The sequence below is a fragment of the Schistocerca nitens genome, chromosome 5 (assembly GCF_023898315.1).
Source record: "Schistocerca nitens isolate TAMUIC-IGC-003100 chromosome 5, iqSchNite1.1, whole genome shotgun sequence".
Taxonomy (NCBI): Eukaryota; Metazoa; Arthropoda; class Insecta; order Orthoptera; family Acrididae; genus Schistocerca; species Schistocerca nitens.
In genome coordinates this window covers 464,587,799-464,605,878 of record NC_064618.1, presented here as the reverse complement: position 1 = coordinate 464,605,878, position 18,080 = coordinate 464,587,799, and the positions used below count along the sequence as shown (strand labels likewise).

Sequence of the window (18,080 nt, the reverse complement as noted above, 5' to 3'; positions counted from 1 at the left end):
GTCAAAAGAGTGCCACCTGAGCGCCTGCCATGGCAAACATTACATTTCAACCAAACTAGAAAACGGGATATGGGACGATCAATGAAGAGACGAAACAGCAGTTTTGTTAAATTCTTTCCTTTCAAAATGGCCCAACATCCATTCCTTGATGTGGAAGAAGAAGAAGATATCCAGATGTTCCTATTCCACTGTGTTCAGAAACCATCGCGGAAGTGACCACACAAGGGTTGGGATGGAAGCTTGACACTGAGGTGACAAAAGTCATGGGATATCTCCTAATATTGTGTCGGACGTCCTTTTGTCTGGCGTAGTGCAGCAACTCAACGTGGCACAGAATCTACAGAGTCAACAAATCGTTGAGAGTCCCCTGCAGAAATATCAATGCTGCCTCTATAGCTGTCCATAATTGCAAAAGTGTTGCTGGTGCAAGATTTTGAACACGAACTGGCCTCTCGATCGTGCCCCATAAATGTTCGACGGGATTCATGTCGGGTGATCTGGGTGGCCAAATAATTTGCTTGAATGGTCCAGAATGTTCTTCAAAACAGTCACGAAAATTTGTGGCCCAGTGACATGACACATTGTCACCCATACAGATTCCAACACTGTTTGAGAACGTGACGTACATGAATGGCTGAAAACGGTCTCTAAGTAGCCGACCATCCAGAGGACCCAGTCCATTCCATGAAAACAGCCCACACCATCATGGTTCCACCACCAACTTGTACAGTACCATGTTGACAACTTGGGTCCATGGCTTCGTGGGGGTCTGCGGTACAATCTAACCCCATCATCAGCTCTTATCATCTGAAATCGTAAATCATCTGATCAGGCCAAGATTTTCCACTCGTCGAAAGTCCAACCGCTACAGTCACGAGTCCTGCAGGCGATGTCATGCTGTTAGCAAAGGCACTCGTGTCCATCGTCTGCTGCCACATCTCATTAACGCCAAATTTCGTCGCACTCTGCTTACGGATAATTTCGTCGTACGTCCCACATCGATTTCTACGGTTATTTCGCGCAATGTTGCTTGTCTGTTAGCACTGACAACTCTTCATAAACGCCGATGTTCTCGGTCGTTAAGTGAAGTCCGTCGGCCACTGCGTTGTCCGTGGTGAGAAGTAACGCCTGAAACTTGGTATTCTCAGCACACTGTTGCCACCGTCGACGTCGGAACTTCAATTCCCTAACGATTTGCGAAATGGACTGTCCTATGCATCTTGTTGCAACTACCATTCCGCGTTCTAAGTGTGTTAATTCCCGTCGTGCCGCTATGAACACGTTGGAAACCTTTTCACATTAATCACCTGAGCACAGATGATAACTATATGCAAATCGCTATCCCATGACCTCAGTGTACCTCATGCACAGCATAAAATTTGAAACGATAAAGGTGCAGGCCCTTTTTGATAATATTCTCACACGACAATCTTCACCACTGATTACTGCCTACCGAGAGATCGAATGCCACCAGGTGGCGCTGCGGGCACCTGATGCAATGAGGAAAGTATATAAATGGAGCAGAGACAAATGGGGAATCATTCTAGCGACGATACGAGACGCGACAGAGAATCCACTGGCACAAACGACTTTGACGAAGGGCAGATTATTATAGCGCGGGGCCTGGGAACAAAGCACCTTTGAAACGGCGAGGTTGGTCAGCTGTTCGCGTACTGCCGTCGTGAGTATCTATGGAAAGAAACTGAACGACGTTGGAAGTAGGAGTACGCGACAAGTGTTGCATGTCCATGCCTCATCACGGAACGTAAAGGACGGAGGATTGCCCGCTCTGTAAAGTAGAATAGGCGGTGATCTGTGGCAGATCTTACGACACAGTACAGTGCTGGTGCAGTGTTCCGGAGCACACGGTTTACTGCAAATTGCTAAATATTGTGCTCCGCGGTAAATAAACCCAACGTGTTTCAGTGTTGACCCAATGACATCGCCAATTAAGATCGGAGTGGGCAAGGCGTCATAGGGATTGGATCGTGCATGAATGGAAACGTGTCGCCTGGTCGGATGAGTCACGTTTCGTGTAACACAGCGTCAATGGTGAAAATACTTTTCTCGCCGTATTTATTTTGGTCCCCCTTAATCTCTTCTTCAAACGGTTCAAATGGCTCTGAGCACTATGGGACTTAACATCTGAGGTCATCAGTCCCCTAGAACTGAGAACTACTTAAACCTAACTAACCTAAGGACATCACACACATCCGTGCCCGAGGCAGGATTCGAACCTGCGACCGTAGCGGTCACGCGGTTCCAGACTGCAGCGCCTAGAACCGCACGGCCACTACGGCCGGCTGATCTCTCCTCCCTTGCAGTTTTGATAGGTAATCATTCACTTCTCATTGTCCTAATCTGTTCAGAGAACTTTGCTATGTTGTCTCTTTTTTTTTCTCATCCTCTTTATGTTGTGCTCCTCAGTTTTATAAAAGGCATTTTCATGCACAGCACCACAAAGCTGCTAAAATCTTTGTTACGGACAATTTATGTCGTCATCTGATGGACTTGAGAATAAAATTGTGTATACCACATGTCCATTATTTAAAAAAAATTACATATCTAGTTACAGCTGTAGAAGCAATTGAATTATAGGAAACTATGCAATTAGTTCTGGAAGAAGGAAGACAGTGACGTCAAAGACAAGCGTCATAAAAAAAAGGAAAAGTTGGCGCATAGGTAAATATTTCTCTGGTTGACGGCAGCATCCAGTGAAGCATCAGCGAAAAATCAATTATACTAGTTCTGAAGATAGCAGGGTATTTTATAGCCTGACCTGTTAGAGCACCCTTGAGGACGCCAAGAACTGCATCCCACAGCGTTTCGGGGTCGATTTCCACGTAGCCTGGCTCTGGATACAGTAGCTCCACCTGACCACAGAAAAAAAAAAAGTCCAGAATTGGTAGCGGCTAAACCGATACCATATCACAAACGTCAGGACCATCTGCTTATCTCTGTAGTTTTACTCCAAACAAAAGCTTTAAGTGTTTCTGGTACCACTTCCTAAGACTCTAGAATCAATTTTACTTTCTCTCTATCGAGGCAACTCACGACACATTCAGCGCTATGAATAATTGTCTGTGCTTTAGAAAGTAGAAGAGGCACTGACAGTTTGAAGCTTTGAGACGAATGGTGAGTTTTCAGCGTAGTTGTTACGAACATTGTCCACCAAACACGAGGCCCAGGTCCGACTTCTATTAATACATCTACATTTATAATCCGCAAACCACTACAAGGTGAGCGGTGGACGGTACTTCGTGTACCATACACTTCCCCTTTCCCAATCAGCCGCAAATGGTGCGCGGGCATAAAGCTGGTTTTTGGTTAAGTCTCAGTGCAAACTTCAGTATCACTAACATTACCAACATGGTCTTTTCACGAGATATATACACACATACTAACTTGTAGCCCTCTGCTTCGCTCGTGTAGACTGTACGGTCTGCAAAGTTTTTTTTCCTTTAATCGAATGTTATATTGTTCAAAAATTGGACCATTAACTAAACTTTTCATCCTAATGAAGGACATAGAATCATGGTCTTTTCCGAATGTACTTTCAGCCAATAAGCGATTCTGATAGCTGGAGTCTGAGGTCCTTATTACCAGTAATGCTACCTTTGAGTTCTTGTGATGATACTTCCATAAAAAGTTTCATCCCCTAAAGTACATTTATTTAGAAGTCAAATACCAGGTTTCATGGATTTAGCTTCAAATATGTTTTAATGTAATGACATTTTCATACAAATTTTCACCCCTTATTTCATCCCTTTATAAGTTGATTGTCTAAAAAACATGGAAACACGTATTTTTTCATTGTTAACTGGGAAGCCAAATACAAATTTTCTTAGTTTCAAAAAGGCTTTCACAATGAGATATTTCTAGAAAAACTTCCATCTCCTACACTCCTGGAAATTGAAATAAGAACACCGTGAATTCATTGTCCCAGGAAGGGGAAACTTTATTGACACATTCCTGGGGTCAGATACATCACATGATCACACTGACAGAACCACAGGCACATAGACACAGGCAACAGAGCATGCACAATGTCGGCACTAGTACAGTGTATATCCACCTTTCGCAGCAATGCAGGCTGCTATTCTCCCATGGAGACGATCGTAGAGATGCTGGATGTAGTCCTGTGGAACGGCTTGCCATGCCATTTCCACCTGGCGCCTCAGTTGGACCAGCGTTCGTGCTGGACGTGCAGACCGCGTGAGACGACGCTTCATCCAGTCCCAAACATGCTCAATGGGGGACAGATCCGGAGATCTTGCTGGCCAGGGTAGTTGACTTATACCTTCTAGAGCACGTTGGGTGGCACGGGATACATGCGGACGTGCATTGTCCTGTTGGAACAGCAAGTTCCCTTGCCGGTCTAGGAATGGTAGAACGATGAGTTCGATGACGGTTTGGATGTACCGTGCACTATTCAGTGTCCCCTCGACGATCACCAGTGGTGTACGGCCAGTGTAGGAGATCGCTCCCCACACCATGATGCCGGGTGTTGGCCCTGTGTGCCTCGGTCGTATGCAGTCCTGATTGTGGCGCTCACCTGCACGGCGCCAAACACGCATACGACCATCATTGGCACCAAGGCAGAAGCGACTCTCATCGCTGAAGACGACACGTCTCCATTCGTCCCTCCATTCACGCCTGTCGCGACACCACTGGAGGCGGGCTGCACGATGTTGGGGCGTGAGCGGAAGACGGCCTAACGGTGTGCGGGACCGTAGCCCAGCTTCATGGAGACGGTTGCGAATGGTCCTGCCGATACCCCAGGAGCAACAGTGTCCCTAATTTGCTGGGAAGTGGCGGTGCGGTCCTCTACGGCACTGCGTAGGATCCTACGGTCTTGGCGTGCATCCGTGCGTCGCTGCGGTCCGGTCCCAGGTCGACGGGCACGTGCACCTTCCGCCGACCACTGGCGACAACATCGATGTACTGTGGAGACCTCACGCCCCACGTGTTGAGCAATTCGGCGGTACGTCCACCCGGCCTCCCGCATGCCCACTATACGCCCTCGCTCAAAGTCCGTCAACTGCACATACGGTTCACGTCCACGCTGTCGCGGCATGCTACCAGTGTTAAAGACTGCGATGGAGCTCCGTATGCCACGGCAAACTGGCTGACACTGACGGTGGCGGTGCACAAATGCTGCGCAGCTAGCGCCATTCGACGGCCAACACCGCGGTTCCTGGTGTGTCCGCTGTGCCGTGCGTGTGATCATTGCTTGTACAGCCCTCTCGCAGTGTCCGGAGCAAGTATGGTGGGTCTGACACACCGGTGTCAATGTGTTCTTTTTTCCATTTCCAGGAGTGTATTTTACACCCTTAGGGGTGGAATTTCTACAAACAAATAAATATTATTTACGAGGGTTGTCTAGAAAGTAAGTTCCGATTGGTCGCGAAATGGAAACCACAGTGAAAACCAGAAACTTTTTATTTGCAACAGTTAGGTACACCTTCCACCTACTTCTATTCATAGTCGCCGCTCCAACTTCGAGTATTGTCGTAGTGTTTTATCAACTTTCCAATATCCTTGTCATAGAAAGCAGCCGCCTCTGCTTTCGGCCAGTTATCTGCACTGGTCTGCAGCTCGTTGTCTGTGGAAAAATTTTGTCTTCATAGCCAGCGGTTCTTGTGAGCAGGGATGAGACTCAGGGAGAGCCAATTACGAACTGTATTGTGGGTGATCAAACACTTCTCATCGGAAATGCTGCAGGAGCGTCTTCAATGCCCTTGCAGTGTACGGCCGAGAATTGGCATGAAGAAGGAACTGCTCGACAGTTGTGTTATGTGGACTGCATGACACAGGCGAAATCTCTAACCAGGCCCTCATACTTGGCGGGAGACGCTATTCCCTATGCGTCTTTACGAGCTTACTGTTCACTCAAAACTGAAAAGAGCGACGCGACACGATCAACAGGCATACTGGAGACACTGCCCAACACATCTGTGCTACCGGATTTTCCCAGCGGTTTCCATTTCGCGACCGATCGGAACTGACTTACTGGACAAACCTCGTATTTCTAACCGAGAAGCCAAATACAGAAGTTCTTAGATTTAGCTTTTAAAGCTTTCATAATTAAATATTTTCAAAACCATTTTTCCCGTATTTCATCCTCTTAGGGGCTGAATTTCCAGGAACACTAAAACTCGGATTTTCTTTATACCTAACCAAGGAGTCAGATACCAAATTTCATAGATGTACCTTTATAAATGCTTTTTTGTTGTTGTGGTCTTCAGTCCAAAGACTGGTTTTATGGTTCTCCATGCTACTCTATCTTGTGCAAGCCTCGTCATCTCCTAACAAGTACTTCAACCTATATCCCTATGAATCTGCTTAATTTATTCGTCTCATGGCCTCCCTCTGCGATTTTTACGCCCTTTGCTTCCCTCCAATACTAAATTTGTGATCCCTTGATGTCTCAGAATGTGTCCTGTCAACAGATCCCTTCTTTTAGTCAGTTTGTGCCACAAGTTTCTTTTCTCTCCAGTTCCGATCAGTACCTACTCATCAGTTACGTGATCTACCTGTCTAATCTTCAGTATTTTTCCGCAGCATATTTCAAGAGCTTGTACTCTCTTCTTGTCTAAACTGTTTATCGTCCATGTTTCACATGCGTATATGGCTACACTCCTCAAAAATACCTTCACAAAAGACTTCATAACATAGTCTATAGTTGATGTTAACGAATTTATCTTCTTCCTTGCCATTGGCAGTCTACATTTTGTATTCTCTATACTTCGGCCGTCATCAGTTATTTTGCTGCCAAAATGGCAAAAGTCATCTACTGCTTTAAGTATCTCCTTTCCTGGTCTAATTTCCTCGCCATTGCCTGATTTAATTCGACTACACTCTATTATCTTTGTTTTGCTTTTGTTGATGTTCATGTTATATCGTCCTTCCAAGACACTATCCAATCCGTTCGACTGCTCTTCCATCTCCTTTGCTGTCTCTGACAGAATTACAACGCCATCGGCAAACCTCAAAGTTACAACTTCTTCTCCTTGGGCCCCAACTCCCACACCAAATTTTTTCTTTGGTTTCTTTTACTTCTTGCCCAATGTAAAGATCGATTGACATCGGGGATAGACTACAACCCTGTCTCTCTCCCATTTCAACCAATGCTTCCCTTTAATGTCCCTCGACTCTTATAACTGCCGTCTGGCTGTTGTACAATTCGTAAATAGCCTTTTGTTCCCAGTATTTTACCCCTGCTACCTTCAGAATTTCAATGAGAGTATCCCAATCAAGACTGTCAAAAACTTTCTCTAAGTCTACAAATGCTGTAAACTTAGGTTTGCCTTTCCTTAGTAGCCCAGAGGAGGAATAGACGTACACGCAAACACAGGGCGGGGAACACGAAATCACCACAACAGGCCACGCAGCAACAACAGAACAGCAACACACAGGAAAACAGTCAACAAGACACCGAGACTGTTACTCACACTACCATCCCCCTCACCACAGAAGTAACACAGGCGCCACAACCTCTGTCACAAAACACAAATGCCGCTCCTAACAACACACCAATACCCGCACAAGCGGCCGCTAACTCCACAACAGCACCTCAGGCTGCCACACCCAACACCAACACACCACCTGGGGGAATACTGGAAACACTATTCCCCCGACACACGACCGTTCAAATCCTTACCAAGGTGCTGACGGCCGTCACTACACTCATCACCCAGCTCATGAGCGCCGAACCCGGGCAATACTGGGCTGTCATACACACTGCCATCACAACACTCTTTCACACTCTTACATGAATAATATGCCACACCCGGCCTATAACGCAGACCCGCACACACTATCACGGATCCTGTTCTGGAATGCAGACTCGATACACAACAAAAGGGCAGAATTTGCCGCGTTCATGGAGTGCAAGGGAATCCTTGTCGCGCTACTGAGCGAGACTAAACTTAAACCGCACAAACAATTAAACTTTCCTGGCTACTGTGTCTATCGTACCGACCGACCGGGCGACGCTGTGGCAGGTGGAACTGCAATCATCATACACAAAGACATTGAGCACACAAACATAGAGCTCTCTGAACTGGAAAAAATCGAGGCTACGGCCGTCAGAGTCAAGTTCAACGGAGCCTACACCACACTGATATCGGTATACAACAGCCCTGTAGGCATTTCAACACGCTATATCAGCACATTACTCAACATTTCACCGCGAGTAATAGTCGCTGGAGATCTGAAGGCAAAACACCCAGAATGGAATTCACGCATACGAAATCCCAACGGCAAAAAACTGTACGAACATTCACTAGGCAGAAACTACATTATACTAGCGCCGACTGAACCGACGCACATTCCCTATCAGAGGGGACACAGGCCAGACGTGATAGACATGGCCCTCATCAAGGGCATTACAGCGACACTCAACGTTGCCGTTGAAAACGATCTGCCCTCAAACCGCCAACCTGTAATACTATACATTGAGGAAACACTGCAGCACATGGAACAACACAAGATGTTGGACTACGGGCGTGCGAATTGGACATTGTTCAAGCAAACGCTCGATAGCCACATCCCACCTATACACGAAATTAATGAAACGGCACAAATTGACGAGGCAGTAGAAACCCTCACTAACGCCGTCCAGGACGCAATGGCAGGCACCATACCTGATCGCACCTCACAACAACGCAGTGCGGCCCTGTCCCAGGAAATCCTGGGCCTAATCTCAATGAGGAATCGCCTCAGGAGACAATGGCAGCGCACCAGGCGTCCGTACTTCAAACGGCACATTAACAGACTACAGGGCATCATACACGATAAAATACAAACACATAGAACACAACAGTGGAACCAAAAACTCGAAAGGCTAGACACCGCACGACCTGGCGTGTGGCAACTAGCCCGACACTTCACCAGGGAGAAAATATACACCCCAACGCTCCAAGGGCCTGACGGACCTGTATACTCAGCGGAAGAGAAAGCAGAACTAATGGCCCGAACACTCACAGCGTCATTCACACCGAACCTGGTACCATCAGATCCAGCGTTCACACTTGCTACTGACCAAGAGGTTACACGCATTCTAGCCCAACCATCGCGCGACGACATTCGACATGCTAGCACAGACGAAGTCTCCTGGGCTATAATGCATTCCGCTGCTAGGAAAGCCCCTGGTCATGATGGCATTCAAAACCGTGTCCTCCAGGAGTTCACGGATAAAGCCACTGAGTACCTAACACACATAACGAATGCCATACTAAAACACCAACACTTCCCCGCCTTTTGGAAGACGGCCAAGGTCCTGAAGTTCAGGAAGCCGGGGAAAGACCACAGCCTCCCACAAAATTACCGACCCATCAGCCTTCTGAGCTCGCTCAGTAAGATTGTTGAGAAGGTGATTCTCAAACGCATCACTAGGCACTGCATAACAAATGACATCCTGAGACCGGAGCAATTCGGCTTCAGGAATCACCACTCCACAACACAACAACTCCTACGGGTCGTTGAACATATAACACATGGCTTCAACATAAACAAAGCTACAGGGGCAGTGTTCCTGGACATCGAAAAGGCTTTCGACCGTCTATGGCACAACGACCTCATCCGCAAACTCAGCGCCGCGGGATTCCCCGACGGGCTGCTGCGTCTAATACACTCATACCTCACAGACAGGAGTTTCAACACTGACGTGCAGGGAAAACAATCAACACGACACGGTATACACGCGGGAGTACCCCAGGGAAGCATCCTAGGGCCCCTACTGTTTAACCTCTACATAAACGATCTCCCAACCACACACAACACAATGATGGCAATCTACGCGGATGACACAGCCATCCTTGCGCAAGATTGGAAACTATCAAACATTACATCACGCCTACAGACTGCACTCAGAGTGGCCGAGCCTTGGTTGGAGAAATGGCGTGTTAGAGTAAACGTCGACAAGTGCGAAGCCGTTCTGTTCACTAGAAGACCGAAGCAACTGCGCAAACACCGCTACTGCAGACCAATAACTCTACATGCACGTCCAATACGTTTCCGCGAGAAATTCAAATACCTCGGTGTCTGGCTGGACCGGAAATTACTCTGGGGGGACCACATACAACACATGACCAACCGAGCTAGTGCGAGGCTCAAACAGCTCTATCCTACGCTCAACAGGCGTAGCACACTGAACAGAAGGGTGTCGAGGTCCATGTACATGACACTTATCCGACCCCTGATGACGTACGCAGCCCCTGTCTGGGGATACGCTGCGCCTACACGCCTGCGCCGTCTGCAGCTCATACAAAACAAAGTACTCAAAATCATAAGCAATGCTCCACGATACACACGCATCACGGACCTTCACCGGGAATACCGACTTGAGACTCTCACGGAGGTAATCCACAAACTCACCACAAGACTATACAGAAACTATAGACATTCGCAGAACCCGTTTATTCTGAATCTGGGGAACTACGACCACAACCATAGATGGAAACATAAAAGACCAAAAGACATACTTGTAAGGACATAACATCTATGGCCAAGCATACGCAAACATAACGGCACAGGCGAGCCCCCTGTTAATCAGACGCCATTACTGGATATCCAGCTGAAATACACTGTCGAATAACTGGCACCACACAGGGAAGCCGTACCGTACACTGCATGCAAACAAGCTCCACACATCCCCCACACAGTGAGATGATCTATGGCCGATCTCCCACTACTGTATAACGATCTTGATTGTTCCAGGAATGTAGCAGCTGCAGCAACTGGGACACATCGCCATCGCTTGTCACGGTAATGATGCATGATACCTATACTAACAAATCCAACCTTGCATGAGCTATCGCAGCTAGTAAGCCACTACTGCTCTTACTACCCATTCCACTGTCGCAGAGGATTTTTTTCCCACGGCACGAGCCATGGCACTTTTTTCCCTCTGCTCTTCAAATCGCTACCCTCACTCGCGTTTCGTCCACTGTCTATCACCTGATGGACCGTGTTAATGCGTAGTCCTACCCCCAGACGCACGGACAACATCACAGCCCAGCATCCTGTGATCCACTTACTAGATAACTAACATGTTTTACGGAGGTGACAGTAGAACTTTTGGTTTGGTCACCACGTTGGTGCGGGCGTGGAGGGGTCCCATCTCTCTGAGAGAAGTCGTAGGGTTAGTATTGTCTTGTGCATTCCTACGTTTCTCCGAAACCCACACTGATGTTCAACCAGGCTTCAACCAGGTTTTTCATTCTTCTGTAAAGAATTCGTGGTAGTATTTTGCAATCATGACTTATATTCGCATCTGTAGGCATCGGCTTTCTTCGGTATTGTAACTCTTATGTTCTTGAAGTCTGGGGGTATTTCGCCTGTCTCATACATCTTGTGCACCAGATGGTAGAGTTCTGTCATGACTGGCTCTCCCAAAACTATCAGTAGTTCTTATGGAATGTCGTCTACTCCCAGGGCCTTGTTTCGACTTAGGTCTTCCAGTGCTCTGTCAGATTAATACAGTATCTCCTACCTCATCTACGTCCTCTTCCATTTCTCTAATGCTGCCTCCAAGTTCATCTCCCTTGTATAGACCCTCTATATACTCCTTCCACATTTCAGTTTTTCCTTCTTTGCTTAAGACTGCTTTTCCACCTAAGCTCTTGACACTCATACATGTGGTTCTCTTCTCTCAAAAGGCTTCTTTGATTTTTCTTTGGGCGGTATCTACTTTTTCGCCACTGAAATATGTTTCTAAATCCTTAAATGTGTCCTCTAGTCACTCTTGTTTAGCCATTTTGCACTTCCTGTCAATCTCAGGTTTTAGACGTTTGTATTCCCTTTCGCCTGCTTCCTTTGCTGCAATTTTATATTTTCTCCTTTCATCAATTAAATTCAATATCTCCTGTGTTATCCAAGAATCTCTACTTGGCCTTATCTTTTTACCTATTTGATCTTATGCTGCCTTCACTATTTCATCTCTTAAAGCTGTCCATTCGTCTTCTACTGTATTCCTTTCCCCTGTTCTTGTCAAGGGTTCCTTAATCATCCCTCTGAAACTCTCAACAACCTCTGGTTCTTTCAATTAATCTAAGTCCCACCTCCTTACTTTCCTATCTTTTTGCAATTTCTTCAGTTTTAATCTACAGTTCAGAACGAATATACTGTGGTCTGAATCTACATCTGCTATTGGAAATGTCTTATAATGTCTGGTTCCGAAATTTCTGTCTTACAATTATATAATCAATCTGGAACCTTCCGGTGTCTCCAGGTCTCTTTCACGTATACAACCTTCTTTTATGATTCTTAAACCAAGCGTTAGCGAAGAGTAATGTATGTTCTGTGGGAAACGCTTTAGAAGTTCTTTAATAATGATTTATTTAAAAAAAGTTTCACCCACTATTTCGCCCCATAGGCGTTCAATTAAAAAAATGCAGAAGCACTAATTTCTTTCTTTCTGACAGAAAAACTAAACACCAATTTTCATAGCCCTAGCTTCAAAATTGCCCTAATAGCAACATATTTTCAAAAAATCTTTTCATCCACTATTTGACTCCCTTAGGGTTGGAATTTTGAAAAATCTCTTCTTAAACCACGCCTTCAGTATAAGATCAACGCCCTCTCCAAACTTCATGTTTTTATAGTAGCAAGTTGCTCTGGGGGATGGTGGGTCAGTCAATCAGGACATTTCTTTTTATACAGGGTGTTCGGAAATTCCCACTACAAACTTCTAGGGATTGTAGAGGGGAGTGAGTAGATAATATTTTGAATTGGAATCCACGTTCGGAAACGCACCGTTTCCGTGCTACAACCACTTCAAAAAAGATTGGTAACGCGACTACTTTTATAAGTAATTAACTAGCCGCAACACAGTACATCACTAGTTTTATAATTCCACTTATTCATATCCAAAGAAATCGCTCGCGTACTCGTTGGTGCGTTTTCTTCCACGTGATTCAGTACGGTTTCTTCCAATTCGGGTGTGCGGCGTCTCCTTGGAGCACAAGTCGCGCCTGCCGACGGTGGTGAAGTTACCCTTTCTCGAAGCCGTTGCGTAATTTTGGCGAAAAGGGTATGCGGTGGAGTCTGACGTCGTGGAGAACAATCTTGATAAAGATGACGAGCAGCTCATCCACTCCCATGAGCTTCGCCATTCAAAAGGATCATGTCGGTGTATTCAGCAAACGTGTACTCAATAACGTTGCTCTAACACTCACAGGTACGTGAACGAGACTCGAACCAGAACAGAGAGGTAGGACAGACGCCAAATGCCGATCCGATGTAACCCCCTCCCTCCGCCGGCCAGAGTGGCCGTGCGGTTCTAGGCGCTACAGTCTGGAGCCGAGCGACCGCTACGGTCGCAGGTTCGAATCCTGCCTTAGGCATGGATGTGTGTGATGTCCTTAGGTTAGCTAAGTTTAATTAGTTCTAAGTTCTAGGCGACTGACGACCTCAGAAGTTAAGTCACATAGTGCTCAGAGCCATTTGAACCATTTTGAACCCCTCCCTCCATGACTACGCTGTTGCCTACCTACCTAGAAAACATGTTTTCGAACGGCCATGGTTTCCTAGTCAAAATATAATGGACTCAGCCCCTCCACAAGTCCAATAAATTTGTAACGGGAATTTTCAAACACCCTGCATACAAGGATAGTACGATTAAATAGTTTGATTGACTTTTCCGGGAACATACGCTCTCGGAATTTTAACAGTAAACCGCAACATACACTACTGGTCATTAAAATTGCTACACCAAGAAGAAATGCAGATGATAAACGGGTATTCATTGGACAAATATATTATACTAGAACTGACATGTGATTACATTTTGCCGGCCGCGGTGGTCTCGCGGTTCTAGGCGCGCAGTCAGGAACCGTGCGACTGCTATGGTCGCAGGTTCGAATCCTGCCTCGGGCATGGATGTGTGTGATGTCCTTAGGTTAGTTAGGTTTAAGTAGTTCTAAGTTCTAGGGGACTGATAACCACAGCAGTTGAGTCCCATAGTGCTTAGAGCCATTTGAACCATTTGATTACATTTTCACGCAATTTGGGTCCATAGATCCAGAGAAATCAGTACCCAGAACAACCACCTCTGGCCGTAATAACGGCCTTGATACGCCTGGGCGTTGAATCAAACAGAGCTTGGATGGCGTGTACAGCTGCCCATGCAGCTTCAACACGATACCACAGTTCATCAAGAGTAGTGACTGGCGTATTGTGACGAACCAGTTGCTCGGCCATCATTGACCACACGTTTTCAGTTGGTGAAAGATATGGAGAATGTGCTGGCTAGGGCAGCAGTCGAACATTTTCTGTATCCAGAAAGGCCCGTACAGGACCTGCAACATGCGGTCGTGCATTATTCTGCTGAAATGTAGGGTTTCGTAGGGATCGTAAAACATCTGAAATGTAATGCCCACTGTTCTAAGTGCCGTCAATGCGAACAAGAGGTGACCGAGACGTGTAACCGATGGCACCACATACCATCACGCCGGATGATACGCCAGTATGGCGATGACGAATACACGCTTCCAATGTGCGTTCACCGCGATGTCGCCAGACTCGGATTCGACCATCATGATGCTGTAAACAGAACCTGGATTCATCCGAAAAAAATAGTCCATGCTGCTGCAAACGTCGTCGAACTGTTCGTGCAGATGATTGTTGTCTTGCAAACGTCCACATCTGTTGACTCAGGGATCGAGACGTGGCTGCACGATCCGTTACAGCCATACGGATACGATGCCTGTCATCTCGACTGCTAGTGATACGAGGCCGTTGGGATCCTGCACGGCGTTCTGTATTACACTCCTGAAACCACCGATTCCATATTCTGCTAACAGTCATTGGATCTCGTCCAACGCGAGCAGCAATGTCGCGATACTATAAACCGCAATCGCGATAGGCTACAATCCGACCTTTATCAAAGACGGAAACGTGATGGTACGCATTTTTCCTCCTAACACGACGCATCACAACAACGTTTCACCAGGCAACGCCGATGAACTGCTGTTTGTGTATGAGAAATCGGTTGGAAACTTTCCTCATGTCAGCACGTTGTAGGTGTCGCCACCAGCGCCAACCTTGTGTGAATGCTCTGAAAAGCTAATCATTTGCATATCACAGCATCTTCTTGCTGTCGGTTAAATTTCGCGTCTGTAGCACGTCATCTTCGTGGTGTAGCAATTTTAATGGCCAGGAGTGTAATAAATAACAGGCTCTTGCAGCGTCTGCCCCTGGATTTGGATGAGCATTTTCATGACGCGTTCGCGCTTATTATACGAACATTTGACGAGATGAGCAACTCTTATTTGGATCTCTTCTTAATTACTGTATCAGCCCTCTCTGGGAGCGGTCTCAAGCTGACGAGTAATATTCAAGTATCAGTTGAATCAGGGTTTTGTAAGTCGCTTCCTTTGCGGGTGAGCTACGCTTCCTAGGAATTCTTCAACGAACCGTCAGGCATCTGCCTGTCCGACAGTTACCTTTACACTGAAGCGCCAAAGAAACTGGTATACGCATTCGTATTCACCTCAGAGAATACGGCGCTGGGGTCGGCAATGCCTATATAAAACAAGTGTCTGGCGCAGTTGCTAGACCGGTTACTGCTGCTAAGTTATCAAGATTTAAGTGAGTTGAACGTGGTATTATAGTCGGCGAACGAGCGTTGGGACACAACATCTCTGAGGTGGTGATGAAGTGGGGATTTTCCCGCATGACCATTCCACGAGTGTATCGTGAATAACAGGAAACCGACAAAACATCAAATTTCCGACATCGCTGCGGCCGGAAAAAGATTCTGCAAGAACGGGACGAACGAAGAACTGAAGAGAATCGTTCAACGTGACAGAAGTGCATATTGCTGCAGATTTCAATGCAGGGCCATCAGCAAGTGTCAGCATGCGAATCATTCGACGAAACGTCATCGATATGGGCTTTCAGAGTCGAAGGGCCACTCGTGTACACATTGATGACTGCACGACACAAAGCTTTACGCCTTACCTGGGCCTGTCAACACCGACATTGAACTGTTGATGATTGGAAACATGTTATCTGGTCGGAGGAGTCTCGTTTCAAATTGTATCGAACGGATGGATGTTTACAGCTATAGAGACAACCTCCTGAATCGATGGACCATGCATGTCAGCAGGCAACTCTTCAAGAAGGTGGAGGCTCTGTAATGGTGTGGGGCGTGCGTAGTTCGAGTGATGTGGGACCCCTGATACTTCAAGATACGACTCTGACAAGTGACACGCACGTAAATATCCTGTCTGATCACCTGCAACCATTCATGTCCATTGTGCATTCCGACAGTCTTGGGCAATTCCAGCAGGGCAATGCGACATCCCACATGTCCAGAATTGCTGTAGAGTGGCTGCAGGAACACTCTTCAAACTCTCCAGACATGAACATTATCGATCATATCTGGAATGCCTTGCAACGTGCTGTTCAGAAGAGACCTCCACCCCTCGTACTCTTACGGATTTATGGACAGTCCTGCAGGACTCATGAGGTCAGTTCCATCCAGCACTACTTCAGACATTAGTCGAGTCCATGCCACGTCGTGTTACGGCACTTATGCTTGCTCGCGGGGGCATAACACGATATTAGGCAGATGTACCAGTTTCTTTGGCTCTTCAGTGTATTTGGTGGTTCCACTTGATATACGGCTCTGTATGCATATTTCCACATATGTAGTGGATGTTACTGCTTCCAGCAATTGTTCGGCAGTCATATAACCATACAGTACCTTAAGAGCCGAGCACTACATCTTTGATACTGTGCAATAAATCTCTTTTACTGCAAAGAAGCTATTTGCTTTCCATATCTTGAGAAGTGATAGTGTGGAGCAAAACAAGAAAAAACTGACCAGTAAACATGGGCTTTAAAATGCATACTTTAAGTGCACTTGTTCATCATCGCTACTGTGAAACACATCTCTTCTCCTATGTACCCATAGCTCTGAAAGTATACATTTCTGAGCTCATGTTTACTAGACACTTTTTCCTTCTTTTGGTCCATATCACCTCCGCCAAATACGAGGCGTGTTTTTTTAAGCAAGTACCGCTTTGAAATTTAAAAAATACGTGCTAAGATATCTCAATAATTTTATTTTTACATGAAAGTCTGTACCTTAATCTACTTTTCTACATAATTTCCGACAATATTGAGGCACTTGTCATAATGTTGTACCAGTTTTTGAATACCCTACTCATAGAAATCTGCCGCATGACTTGTTAACCACTGCATCACCACTGTTTTGACTTCGTCATCGTCTCGAAGACGCTAACCGCCCGGGTGTTTCTTCAAGTGCAGGAACAGATGGTAGTCATTGGGCGCAAGATTGGGGCTGTACGGAGGATGAGCTATAGTTTCCCATCGAAAAGATGTGATGAGATCTTCGGTCTGATTCGCCACATGCGGACGGGTATTGTCTTGCAGCAAAACGATGCCCTTGCTCAACTTGCCACGTCTTTCGTTCTGAATTGAACGGCGCAGATTGTAGAATGTCTTATAGTAAGCTGCTGCATTGATTGTCTCATTACGAGGCAGAAATTCCACAAGCGGTACTCCTTTCCTGTCGCAAAAAACTGTGCACATGATTTTCCGGGCAGAAATTGTTCACTTAAACTTCACTTTTCTGGGTGAATCTGAATGCTGCCATTCTATGGACTGTTGCTTTGATTCTGGTGTGACGTAGGCCACCCATGTTTCATCGCCTGTAACAATTTGGCTTAAGAAATCATCACCGTCATTGTGGTACCGCTCAAGGAAAGTCAATACACTGTCTAAACGTTTGGTTTTGTGCACATCCGTCAACATTTTCGGTACCCAACGTGCGCACAATTTTCGGTAATTCAAGTGCTCGGTCACAGTGCCATGCAAAACACAACGAGAAACATTGGGAAAGTCATCCCGCTAAGTGGAAATCGTAAAGCGTTTGTTTTCTCTCACCTAACTGTCCACTTCCTGCACCAAACTTTCATTAACGACCGAAGGACGCCCACTCCGTTGTTCATCATGCACACTTGTGCGGCCATCTTTAAATGCTCTCATTCACTTTCTTACCATTCCATCACTCATAATGTTTTCTCCGTAAACTGCATAGATCTCAC

General features: G+C 46.2%; 1 protein-coding gene across 3 annotated transcripts in view; it reads right to left on the bottom strand.

The window, feature by feature from the left end:
- The window catches only part of LOC126260886 (putative glycerol kinase 5), a 351,198-nt gene that overhangs the window by 325,580 nt on the left and 7,538 nt on the right, over positions 1–18,080 (bottom strand). For 2 of the 3 annotated variants that reach the window (XM_049958329.1, XM_049958328.1), the window contains exon 2: positions 2,780–2,873. The exons of the other annotated variant lie outside the window; for it this stretch is intronic. In XM_049958329.1, coding sequence (XP_049814286.1) covers positions 2,780–2,873 — 94 coding nt within the window. The remainder of the gene's footprint in view (positions 1–2,779; positions 2,874–18,080) is intronic. 3 annotated transcript variants of the gene reach the window in all.